Below are 12,500 nucleotides of genomic sequence, written 5' to 3'. Positions count from 1 at the left end.
GCTTCCCTTAAGTACGTCATGCTTGTGTGAGGCAAAGTTTCTCGCGCAACACGGAAGAACCGTGTCTCCTGGGGCACGGGCGCACGTAAACTCGTTATTCGTTTGGTGTCACGAATCAGTAACCATGGACAGCCATCCTAATTAGTGTAAACACTATCTACGGAAGGTGAAAATCACACAGGCACCGATGCTAATCGGATAATAATTTTGTAACAGTTACTGCTGCTCCCATGCTGCTTTGCATTAACTCAGTTTTGCAGGAGCGCAGTCACGACGCCGCTCTTTTGGCGCTGTCCCTGGTACTGAAATTGAGAGTGGGCGGATGCTTATTTTGGTTGGTTTAGAAACAACGTTCACATACCCAGTTAAAATATGTATTCGAAACACGACAAGAGGAGCCGGTTCTGTATTATAATAATCACGACGACCCTGTTGCCTACCCAAGCGTGGATGAGCAACTCATATGGGAAATCGTTTCCCGGAGGACTTTTGTGTTCAGCAGTGCACATGTGATTTCAGTTCCCCGCAGACACGAGAACCGGGCTCTTGTAAATATCTGCATGCGCAGTCGATTAGATCAAAAGATGCCAGCCCTTGTTTTCTTCAGGAGAGAGGCTATGTTCTGTCCGAGAAGCTCGGACTCGCGTGCCAATCATCGGCCAGACGGCCACGTAGCCGTGGTTATCAGATTATCTACGTTTGTTTCCTCTCAGCGTACTGCAACTCGCATGTCGTAACGAATTCAGAGTCGCGCCCTTCTGTCCGCTAGATGCGCTATGATTGTGATGGGCAGAACAGAAACGGTTAATGCGGACAGATCAAAGACGCGGAAACATCACAGCTCCCTGATTTAATCACGCGCCTTCCCCCAGGCTAGATTTATAATCGTTTCTTTAACAATGTGCGCTCATCTGTTTCTAGGTTGGAACAGTCCGAATGCATATTCTGCCTAATATCATAAAAGCATGGAGAGATAATTGGCCGCGTTCAGTACATTCATAAAATCCCTTAATGGGTTAATTTAATCCAGAGATTACAGCGATTTAAAGTAAAGCAGACATGCGTGTGTGTCGCTCTCAAGTGAATTATTAATCTGTCTATGTTTGACCAAGTCAGCACTAGCACTTCGATGTGTGTGTGTGTGTGTGTGTGTGTGTGTGTGTGTGTGTGTGAAAAGAGAGTGAGTGTGAGTGTGAGGGAGACAGTCTGCGTGTGGGCTATTCGAGCTGTATATAATATACTAAACAGGCCATTATTCGTTGTGGAAAACTGAGGAGTCAGTGGTTGATTGGGCGACTAAATCAGTTTTCTATTTTTGTTTAGACATGGACATGACATAAGTAACAAAATATGAGATAACAGCATGGAAGTTAGCATGAAATAGGCCACACGACAGAGATGTTGACAAAGGTAAGGGGGAAGTCAGGTCAGCATTGGCTGTCTTTATTGCTAAAAAAATATGCATGTAAGCTTTCTTTACCAAAATTCAGTTTCCAGGGCGGTACCCTTGCTAACGACGCCACACAACACAAAATAAAGCCCCTGTTAAAAGCTAAATCTCTCGGTAAGCTTACATCGACGACGAGGCTGTTATCCGGGTAAAGGGATTTCGTTTAGACTTTTCCCTGTCGTGCAGGCAGTGGCGTACTTCTCATCTGAAAGAGTCTTCATTTGAAGGATTACAATGAGCAGAGAAAAGGCGCACGACTGAGACCCCCACGAGGTTTTGCTAGCAGATTCAGAAGATTTTATAATAGTTGTGGATTACAACACTTTAAATGAGACTTGTTGATCAGGCATATATAATATGTATGTTTTGGCAGTTTTGACAGTTCGAAAAAGTGCGTTTCCCTGTTTTCCCCCCAAGGGATTCCTAGGCCCTCAAATACAATATTTCCAGATTGCATTTAACAACTGAGTACAACAACATCAGGAAACTGAGTAGGGCAATGGCTTAAGATAGAGTTTTGATAGCTTTGCTGCCAACATATGAATTTATGATGTGAAAGGTAAAAAAAAGACTGCATAGTTCGTCAGTGGTCATTTCTTCTAGAAACTGTGTGAAGAAGCTGATGCTTTGCCCTTGATTCCTTAGTTCAGCGTTACATTTTGCAAAGTGATGGCCTGCTGATATAAAAGTAAAAAAAAGTACCAATTTTAACACTCTCTCCCATCTCTTCTCAATCTCACTCCCTCTTCCTATCTCCCTCTGTCTACCTTGGCAATGATTAAGCATCCCAGATTTGCACCCGAGTAGGTAAACACCATCAGCAGAGCGAATCAGCCAATCAGCTACCAGAACACTGGGTCCCTGGTGACAGCTGACCTGCTCCTTGTGCCTCTGGATGTTTCCACGGAAACCTACTACAGAGACAGCAGAGCTGTGACAGTCTCAGTATACACACAGTGACTGCATGCCCTCTGTGTTTGTATGTGTGTGTGTGTGTGTGTGTGTGTGTGTGTGTGTGTGTGTGAGAGAAGGATGCTCTGTGGGCATTGGTTGTGCATGCGTGTGGTGCAGCTGAGAGCTTAGAGTGAAGTTTGTCAAAATGCAGCATGCCCACCTGTACGGCATCTAAACAACACTATTACCGGATGCATGGCATATTACGGAAAAGAAACACTTACATACCCACACAAACACCTGTGCTCCATACAGTTCTAAAAACACTGCATCAGCATTGTAGAGCCCTACAAAGTACACCAACACCCTTAACTCTATAACCTATCCACTGCTCCTTCTGTTTTTCTCCCTCCCTCTCTCCCTCCCCCTCTCCCTCTGTCCATCTCTCTCCCTCCCCTCCTCAGGTTGGTCCTGCTTCCTCTAGTATCTAGTGGGATCTGTGCCAGGCTTGGCAGGTGTGCTGGCATCTCTCTTTGAGCCTGCAAAATCTGTGTGTGTGTGTGTGTGTTTGTTTGTTTGTTTGTATGTATATGCTGCTGAGTGTGTGTGAACCACATGTGTGTGTGTCTGGTGTTTCTGTGTGTTATATGGCACAGCTGCTGTGTGTGTGTATAAGGTTATGTATGCTTCTACTTATGTGTGTGTATGTATGTATGTGTGTGTGTGGAAAAGTATACTGAATCTGGGTATCTCTCCCCCTTTGCAGAAGGATGCTCAGCATGATGGAGATGAGAAAGACAGGATGGAGGAAGATGCATGGTGGATGGAACAATGAAGCCAGTAGGTAATATTTAAGCTTTTAGGGTTAGAGTGTGTGTGTGTTTGTGTGCGAGTAAAGAGAGAGTGAGACAGAAGGGGGCGACACATAACCTTCTATGAGTGTGTGTGTGTGTGTGTGTGTGTATGTGTTTGTGTGTCCATGCTCACAAGTGTGTGCTTGTCTCACCTCCGTCCGAGTACGTTTCCGTTCCGTAACCGTCCTGTAGACCATTGTTCCACGTTCCCTCATACTTGCCGCTGGTCCCGGTACTCTCCCGCAGGCCATAGCGGCCCTTGAAGCCGTTGGTCCACTCGCCCTTGTAAACCCACTTGCCCTTGTTCTCCACTCCCAGGCCATGCCTCTTGCCCTGGGCCCATGTCCCCTGGTAGGTGTTCCCGCTGGGCCAGGTGTAGATGCCCATCACCTCAAAGCCGTGGCTCCACGAGCCGCAGTACTCGCCCTGGCCCTTGGGGCCCGTGCAGATCCCATGTCCGTGGGCCTTGCCCTCTTCCCAGCCACCACAGTATGACCCCCCATCATCAAAGTTGAACCTGCCCCCAGTGGACATGCATGAAATAGGTTTTGGCAAATACCCCAAACCTCAAAAAAAAAAAAGAAAAGAAAGCGAAAAAAAAACAACAACAAACAAGCCTTAAGCAAACTTTAACAAAATGATTGAAGTTGTAGAGACGGGAGGAGCTGATAGGAAGGAGGTATAATAGCTGATCCCTACAGGTGGTGCCCCCACCCCCTGAGGAAAAGCGTTAGAGCTTCAGACCATTCTCCCTCCACCTCAACTACTGCGACCTAAACTCCAGCTCAGATCAGAGCCCCAGAAGGCACACACTGGAGAGGAAGCCAAAACTTGCCATGTGTTTCCCCCTTCCCCTCCCCAGCACCCTCTCTTTCTCTCTCTCACTGAGCCCCACTGACTGCTCTGATGCCGGGCCGCTCGGCAACAGCAGCAGCAGCAGCCCCCCCCCCCCCCTGCGTCAGACGCCTGGAGCTCCACACAACGCAGGCCAGACACTGCACCGCTCCTGCAAACGATCACACGCCTTCCACTGAGTTACAACACGACATCCCATGGGTTAAAACCCATCGCTCAGCATCCGGCGGGTGATATAAGATCATGCAGCAAGCCTCCACTGAGTTACAGAGGCAGCCGTGTAGCATCAGCTGCGTTATGAAAAAGATAAATCCATGCTAGTGGCGCGGCAGGGACTGAGGCGTCTCCGGTGTGCAGTCATCTCAGCTGACCAGCCGCCGCCACCGCTGCTGTTGCTGCACTGATTCTCGAAGAGACGGACGGACGAAGGGAGAGAGAAAAGGGGGGAATAACACAAAGAGAGAGAGAGAGATGAGTCTTGTGCTGGCTTTGCGCTCTCTTTTAGGAAAACAGCACTGCGGTGTGTGATCCAGGCACAGACTCGCACACTCCTGCTGCACGCTAACACACGTATGCATGCATGCATGCACACTCACACACGCACACACACGCACACACTCGGCGGTCCTGGCGCAGATCCTCCACAACAAATACAACTGATTAATTTCTCCTCTCCTCTGCCCTCATCTCTCTGTCCCACTCTGTTGTTTCAGCTCTCCCCGCATCTCTCCCTCTCTGTCTCTCTTATTCACTTCTCTGTCTCTCTGGCTGTTGCGTCTCTTTCCTCAGTGCTGAGGTCGAATATCCACAATCCTGTCCCATTAAACTGCTCCCTGTGAGTGCGTTGCTCCTGTGGTACCCATCAACCTGCTCTCATCAGGTTTTTTTTTCTCGCCGTCGCTTGTCGTCGTCTTATTTCCCTCTCTCGCTCTCTCCTTCTGCTTTACTCCCTCCCTCTCTCTCTCTGTATCTCTCCCTCTTTCTCTCTCTGTCTCTCTCTCTCTATGGTGTCTCTCAAATCTGCTCATTAGAGGAGGACTGTTCCAACGCAGCCCGCTCCCCCTCCCCCTCACACGCACACACTTTCTCCCTGCTCTTAAAGAAACAGGCACATATTTATGACACTCTCTCTCTGCTGTTAAAGAAACAGGAGCACATTAATACCCATTTCTGTGCACTTGGCTCACTCCAGTCATAGGTCCTCTAAGTTCACAAACCCAGCCTATGTTCTGCAGAACCGTTCAGCGCAGTCTTTCTCATTCTTTAGACAGAATCTCGATGTTTGCCGATTTCTTGTTGATTAGGGGACAAGGGAGGATGTGGGAGCCAATTAGCCAGGATGAGATCACATTGAGCCGGGTAAAAATACATTTAGACAAGACACTGTTTCCGCAGTAGCCCCACCTGTGCATGGATCACTCCAGGCTATCACACGCCACAGGGAAGGAGGGGAGATGGAGGGAGGACCACTGCCTCAATCCCCCAGCACAGGAGTACAGCCTCAACCTGAGAGCACACCAATACTGCCTCAATCTCCCAGCATGGTAGTACAGCCTCAACCTGATACCTCAATATCACAGCACACCAATACTAACTCAATATCACAGCTCACCAATACTACCTCAATATCACAGCACACCAGTACTACCTCGATATAACAGCACACAATCTCACATAACACCAGTAGAGTCTCAACCTTGTAGTACAGTCCTGCATCATCCTACAAGCACGCTAGTCGTGCCGCAACCTCACGACACCTATAATCTCAAGATTAGGTCTGACTCAGCCTCACAGCATATCCGATCACAACACGATAGCAATGTGTCAACCTAACAGAAGTTCAATGTCTCATCCACTCTGCTCCTTCACACATACAGTACATACAGTAGCTGCCTTGATAGACTTTGCAAAACACCAATGCTAGTGCCTATGTGGGAAGGAACCGCTCCCAACCATGTAATATATCATATTTTGAAAGGGGGACAGCCCAGTGATCACCATTGTGCCATTTCTACACTGATTTTTGTTGGGATATGTAGTTTTTATGTAGATTAACAGACTGCCCCCCCCCCCCCCACATGTACAGGTGGCAAGTACAGGTGTGTGTGAGTGTGCATGTGTGAGTTTGCACGTTAATGCATGTGGCATGGGTTACCATTGTGAGTGTGAAACGTAAACACATTCTGTTGTCCTAGCTTAGTGAAGATATTTTGGCAGGGTTGTCCTCGTTAGTGCTCGACTAGTTTTGGGTTTCTAATCCCTTTTGTTGTTTCTGCGTCAACGTGCTCCAGGCATACCACCACAGGGTGTAAACTCAAGTTGAGGAATTGTGTTCATGAGAGGAGCCCATCAAAGCTATCGCCAGCCTGAAACACACAGTCCTAATCAGCTCAGCCTGATCCTATCGGCACAGCTAATCTACTGCAGCACAAAGGTTAAGGGGTTAACAGGAGTGTGCTTGTGTGTTTGGGTCTCAGACTCTCTGAGTATGTGCGTGACTCTCTGAGTATGTGTGTGCGTGTGTGTTTGTATGTGTGTGGATGTGTGTTGTGTCATAAGAATGCTTTCCACACATTGCACACATTTCCTTCGTACCTCATTTACACTTCATAAACTTTTACACACACACACACACACACACACACACACACACACACACACACACACACACACACACACACACACACACACACACACACACACACACACACATACATGCACACACACATGCACACCTCAAACACTTGTGTCACAGTCAGGCTGTCTAGGTACAGGCATTTACAGCCAAAATCCACAGCTCTCTTCAAACTCATTTGAGGTGAGTTTGTGTATGAACATGTGCATATATGTATGGGTATGTAGGTCATGGTGACATGTATGGTATTAAAAGCATGAGAATGGAGTGAGTGTGCATGTCTCTTTCTCTCTCTCTCTCTCTGAGAGTACTAGCGTGTGCCAAGATATAAATAAAAAGTGATATTTGGTGTGAGAGATGGGGTACTATGATAGCTCTGTCTGTCTCTTTTTTTTTTTTTACATCTTTACCATGTGTTATAAAACATGCAATTCAGGACATATATATTATAAAACGTATGGAGTTAGACCTCTCCATGACACATTTACCTATGATGGATATCAGTTCTTGCTCTTGCTCAGTAATCTCTGCTTCAGTGACTTAGCTTCAGATAGTGTGAGGCGTGCTGCCCCATCTGGCTAGCGTCCTGAACTGCTGCCTGTTCCCTATGTCACTACAGCTCCCTCAAGCGGTACGTCCTGAGAGGTGCAAGGACAGACTGAAAGATTGTTTCAGCTGAAGCGAAATAATGCACTAATACAAACCCGATAAGATATGTGATCTTTTTGAAGGTATTTCTTTTTAGGTGATTTAAAGATGAAATGCTTTGTTACCAAATCAAAATTTTGGAAAAATAACAACAGCTCAGTTGCTATTGTTGAAAGCTTGACAGATTATCTGCCCTTTACATAACCATATGCCATTCACTGAATTGAAAATTATATCAAAGCTATTCAAAAGTGATAAAATGCTGTAAACTGTTGCGAAATGTAAACTAAAAGATATGCCTGTACAGTGATGGAACATATGAATGCTGGTGTGTTAATCTTGACAAAATTGTGTTTTGAAAATTACACACGCCATCTGCTGTTTAAAATCATCGTCAACCGATATAGACGCATCTACGACCATTTATCCAGAGATCATAACCACGTAACCAAATGGGCGGCCTATTCACATCATTCACCGGAATTAACACGCAATTCAATTATGCAGTTGGCTGAGGCTCAGAGCTGAGGTTGAGTGCACCCTCTAGTGGTACAAAAGTGAAATGATTTCACCTACAGACCTTTACGTAGGCTGGTTTAATGTCTATCATTGCTCATAACATGCCTTTTTCAGTATTAAATAAAATAAAATGGATCACAATTAATCAGTTAATAGTAATAAATATACAGATTGTTTACAGTCCTGTCAGTTCTCTTTGATAAGTTTTGATAAAGGTCTCCTGGTAAATTAATTGTATTTGTTTGGCTTTGTCACTATTACGATGGGCTTACTGTTGCAAAATGCCCTGCAGCAATGGTCAGGGTTAATGACCTTTGTGTTAATAAACTGAATTTAATTTAGTCAATAATAAAATGGCTGTTTGTGTTGCAGATGGAGACTGTTCTGGTACCGACTCTCCTGGTTAATTGCCTGATTAAGGGGTGTTTGCCGAGGAAAACAGAGACTATCCCACAGAATAGGAGATGAAGACTAAATTGCATGTTTATGCCCAGGTCCAGAAAGACCACCCAGCCAGCCTGACAGTCATATGGGCTTTAAGCCAACCTTGTTTGTCCTGCCACTTGCTGCAGTTTAGTAGCAAAATCTCGATTAGTTAAGTAACTCAAGATGTTATCTTATAAATCTGTAAGAGACCTGCAGCAACATCGTTTTCTGCCATTTGTAGGAGGTGGTTTCAGACTAATCCCTACTGCTGAGGGGCTATAAGATTAGTCATCACTTGATAAAAACAGTAAATACAAATGTGTTGTTTATGGAAAGAAACTGAATAACAGGCATACAGGCTGTTGAAACACTAATGTAAGATATAATGGGATGACTGATGTTTGAGTGTTGATGTAAGGGGTCTGAGGGTTCATAGAACTGTATCTGAGGTGACTGAAATCGCACCCGCATTTCTGAAGTCATGTGTTGAGCGTTTTGAGGCCGAGCTCCACTCTGCGTCCATAGTACAGGCAAGGGTCCAAACAGCGGATTCACCGCGTGCTGGCGCCACCGATGGCAGGGTTGACGTCATGATGACAAATCCAGAGCTCAGCATTCTCTGCAGGCCAACGAAGTCAGGCAGTCCATTCCAAACGTCTTAAGCGATACAAATACCGTTCCCCTTCATGAAATGTGGCGTTAAGTCAATGTTTCAGGGTGGACTTCAATTATGTTTGCTGATCTCTTGAAATAAAAACACACTTAACTGTGTAAATCAGAGCGAACTGTAGCGCATGGAAGAAAGTTTTGCTCTGTGGATACTCTACCGGCCAATCTGTGGCGCTTGTGATGTGATAGACATGCAGCCCACCTAATGGAAAACGAGAAAGTGGGCTGGATGACTGTGTGGAGTTTGGGATAGAAGTACACAGCTGTTTCACTCGGTTTCAGGGCACGAGCACCAGGAGATGACAGGAAACGTGTGTTTTTCATTGTCCTGGACCTCGCGGATTTCTCGTAGGGGAGAAGGAAAACTGCGGACCCCATTTGCACAAGAGAAAAGTTGAATCGTGACCAGATTTTTTCCGAGTAAGCAGAAGAGACAAACTTCTATTTGGTTGTACAATTATACGCATTCAGTGGAGTTTACATACGAGGTTGTTTATTGGCAGACGCTCCCGCACAATCTTAAAGTATGCAATGCCACGGATTTTATCTTGGAAAACCTTTGAAGGTGAGGAACAGGGATTGAGAACATTTGGGACGACAAGAGGAAGACTGTACAGGAAAACATTTCGCTCTTGACAAGAAATGCTTTTCAACATTTAACATTTTTCTTTGTCGTAGGACGGTACATAGTGTGTTCCATAACCAACTGACGTGGGGTTCTCGGGGGGCTGGCCGAGAAAGGAGATCTGGCTGAGGGGGCTGCGCCGCTGCGCGCACACAAACATACACACACGCGTCCAAACGCTGTCAAAACTCACACTTTGTTTGACTATAATATCCCGAACAAATCCATTGAACAAAATACACGTTACTGAGCTATGGTACAACGAGCGCGAGATCTTAGTGACACAATAGGTTGTTATGCAGGCTTAAACATTTACACATCAAGGCGCACTCCATCCACAATGTCCGGTTGTTGTTAAAGAGTAGCCTAGCAAAGCTACTGGAAAAACTGAAACTTGTTTCGTTACGAAATAGTTTTCAGTACAATGGAAATGTTAGAATTTTCTTGAGCGGACATAGTTCCATGACCGCGTTAAAGATGGTAGAGACGCGGAGCTCCCTTCAGAGGGATGGGGTGTACCGCTGGTTCTCCGTCCTGAGCTCGGCACAAAGGGCCGAGTTCTTGTGCGGGCTCCTGGACCTTTGTGTCCCGATTGAGCTGCGCTTCCTCGGGTCCTGTCTAGAGGACTTGGCCCGTAAGGACTACCACTCCCTCAGGGACGCCGAGATAAAAGCCAACAACGCGGCGGACCTCGCTAACCTCACCAACATCACGGACGAGGTGGTGAGGAGCAAGTTACTTATTTCCCTCGCGCTGCTCAGCTCGGATAACCGGGAGGCGGCCGGGGTTCTTTTTCGTACGCTTACGCACATCGACACCATCATCAACAACTATGGGCTGCAGCTAAATGACGGTCAGACAGGCGAACAGTTTCTCTTGCTCTTCACCATGGCGTCCAACCACCCCGCTTTCAGCTTTCATCAGAAACAGGTGCTACGCCACGGGCTTACACAGATCCAGGAGATCCTGCAGCTTACCGGCGGCGAGGAGCAGCACACCACGCCACTCACCCAGGCATGCCCGGTGCCCACATGCATAACTGCGCCTTCGATCAACTCCTGCCACACCGGTTGCGCATGTGCCAGCACGGTAGGTTCTTTACAGTAGGTCAATTTTTGAACCAGGGGTTGTGTATGTGTACTTTTTCTCACCAGTGGGCCTTAATGCTTCACATCCCTTTAGTATTAGTCCTAGAATAGCTAAAAAGCATTGTGGGAGGTATTGTGTTGGTGTGCACAAACTTGTTGTTGGTGAATATTGTGTGTGTTGTGTGTTGTGTGCATGTGTGTGTTTGTAGTTGGTCCTCTACATCAGTCATTTAAGCCCATACCTCAAACAGACCCCACACACAGCTCAAAGGGCTTTAAGCACTGATGGCTGTTATATCACTGCTCACTAGAAGAGGAGTGTGTGTGTGTCTGTCTGTCCGGTGTGGTTTGCATGCTTGACAGTAACAATGGCTATGGCATCTTTGTTTCACCAAGCATGTGCTTCTCTTGTTTTTTTTATGGCACCACTGTGCTATGTCTGTCTGATTGTAAATAATTAAAGTGTTAAGTCCTCACTCAGTGTTAGGTAGTCCCCCTATACATTCATGTGCTATTTTAACATAAGGACGGTGGTTAAAATAGACCTGCATAGTTAAGTTAGTTTGAAATCAAATTATCCATAATTAGTGGAATTATCCAGACATAGTGTTCTTTTACTGCATATGAGCATGTAACAACACATAGCCATGGAGTATCTGGGGTTGCCTCGTACTGGCACCTCTGTTGCAGCGTTTGACCCCCTCTTTTAGAAGAAACTCATCTTCCTCAGTAGCTGAACAGGTGCAGCTGCTGACCTCCTTGCATTTTGAGGAGTAACTCATAACTGATCTATCCTCAACGCAGGACCTCATATGGCCAGTTTGCACTGTGATTCACTGGTGTGATGGTTCCTTGTTTAACTGTACCAGACTGTATAACACCAGTACAATACCAGTATAACAGACGGTGGCTGCGCCCTGGAATAGTTGTGACCATGGACCCATGTGCATCTCCCCTGCAGGAAGCTGATGTGTGGGCTTGAGCAGGCCCAGATCAGTGACCAGGCTATGCTGGGTCAAACCTGGGTGTAAAAATGGTCACCATCCCTGTGGTCAAGAAATTGGAGTGCACACTCTCTCATGGTGCACACTGGAGGATAACACAATGCTGTAGTAGTCAGTCTAAAGGGTCGTTCATCTAGACCACGATCTGTATACCCAGGAGGAAATGACAGAAATGATCTGTAAATAAATATGCTCAGCGTAAAGACACGCACACACACGCACATGCACACGCACACACACACACACACACACACACACACACACACACACACACACACACACACACACACACACACACACACACACACACACACACACACACACACACACACACACACACACACACACACACACACACACACACACACTACAGGCACATTACACTCACACATACACCACATACGGAACACATAGTACATACACACATACGGAAAGTGATGAATGTTTTAGGTAACCCCTACCTGTATCACATGCATAAAGTCTGTGGTTTTAAGCTGATGTACACTGAACAAAAATATAAATGTATCTTGTATTTATGAAACATGAAGTTTCATGAAGTAAAATAAGGGATTCTGTTAAGTCTCCATGCTCACAAAATGTCTCACAAAGTTTGTGCATACGTTTATATCTGTAGCAATAGTAATGCAGTGTACATAGTTTACATGCATTTAGGGTTGCCAACCATCCCGTAAGATATGGAATCATCCCTTAGCTGAAAACTAAAAGACGTGTTCTGTGTTGAGCTGATTCGGGATGTGCTTTGTATCTGTATTTGTGATGCACTGACAGATTTCCTATAGTGTAACTGTAACTCAGTAAAATCTTTGATATTG

The 12,500-nt window shown here is 46.0% G+C and overlaps 2 protein-coding genes across 2 annotated transcripts in view; one reads left to right on the top strand and one right to left on the bottom strand.

The window, feature by feature from the left end:
- jph3b (junctophilin 3b) overlaps nucleotides 1-3,732 on the bottom strand; it is a gene marked incomplete at both ends in the record, with an annotated part of 26,214 nt that extends 22,482 nt beyond the window's left edge. Inside the window, one exon of the mRNA XM_080842239.1 lies at nucleotides 3,351-3,732. Within this exon, the coding sequence (XP_080698365.1) occupies nucleotides 3,351-3,732 (382 nt within the window). The remainder of the gene's footprint in view (nucleotides 1-3,350) is intronic.
- Nucleotides 3,733-9,256: 5,524 nt separating this feature from the next.
- zcchc14 (zinc finger, CCHC domain containing 14) overlaps nucleotides 9,257-12,500 on the top strand; it is a 21,041-nt gene continuing 17,797 nt past the window's right edge. The window contains exon 1 of the mRNA XM_080842163.1: nucleotides 9,257-10,664. Coding sequence (XP_080698289.1) covers nucleotides 10,038-10,664 — 627 coding nt within the window. The 5' untranslated portion in view covers nucleotides 9,257-10,037. The remainder of the gene's footprint in view (nucleotides 10,665-12,500) is intronic.

The sequence above is a fragment of the Sprattus sprattus genome (genome assembly GCF_963457725.1).
Source record: "Sprattus sprattus genome assembly, chromosome: 7".
In the NCBI taxonomy this organism is placed as follows: Eukaryota; Metazoa; Chordata; class Actinopteri; order Clupeiformes; family Clupeidae; genus Sprattus; species Sprattus sprattus.
Note: the sequence above shows the minus strand (reverse complement) of the source record. Positions and strands in the feature narration are given on the sequence as shown.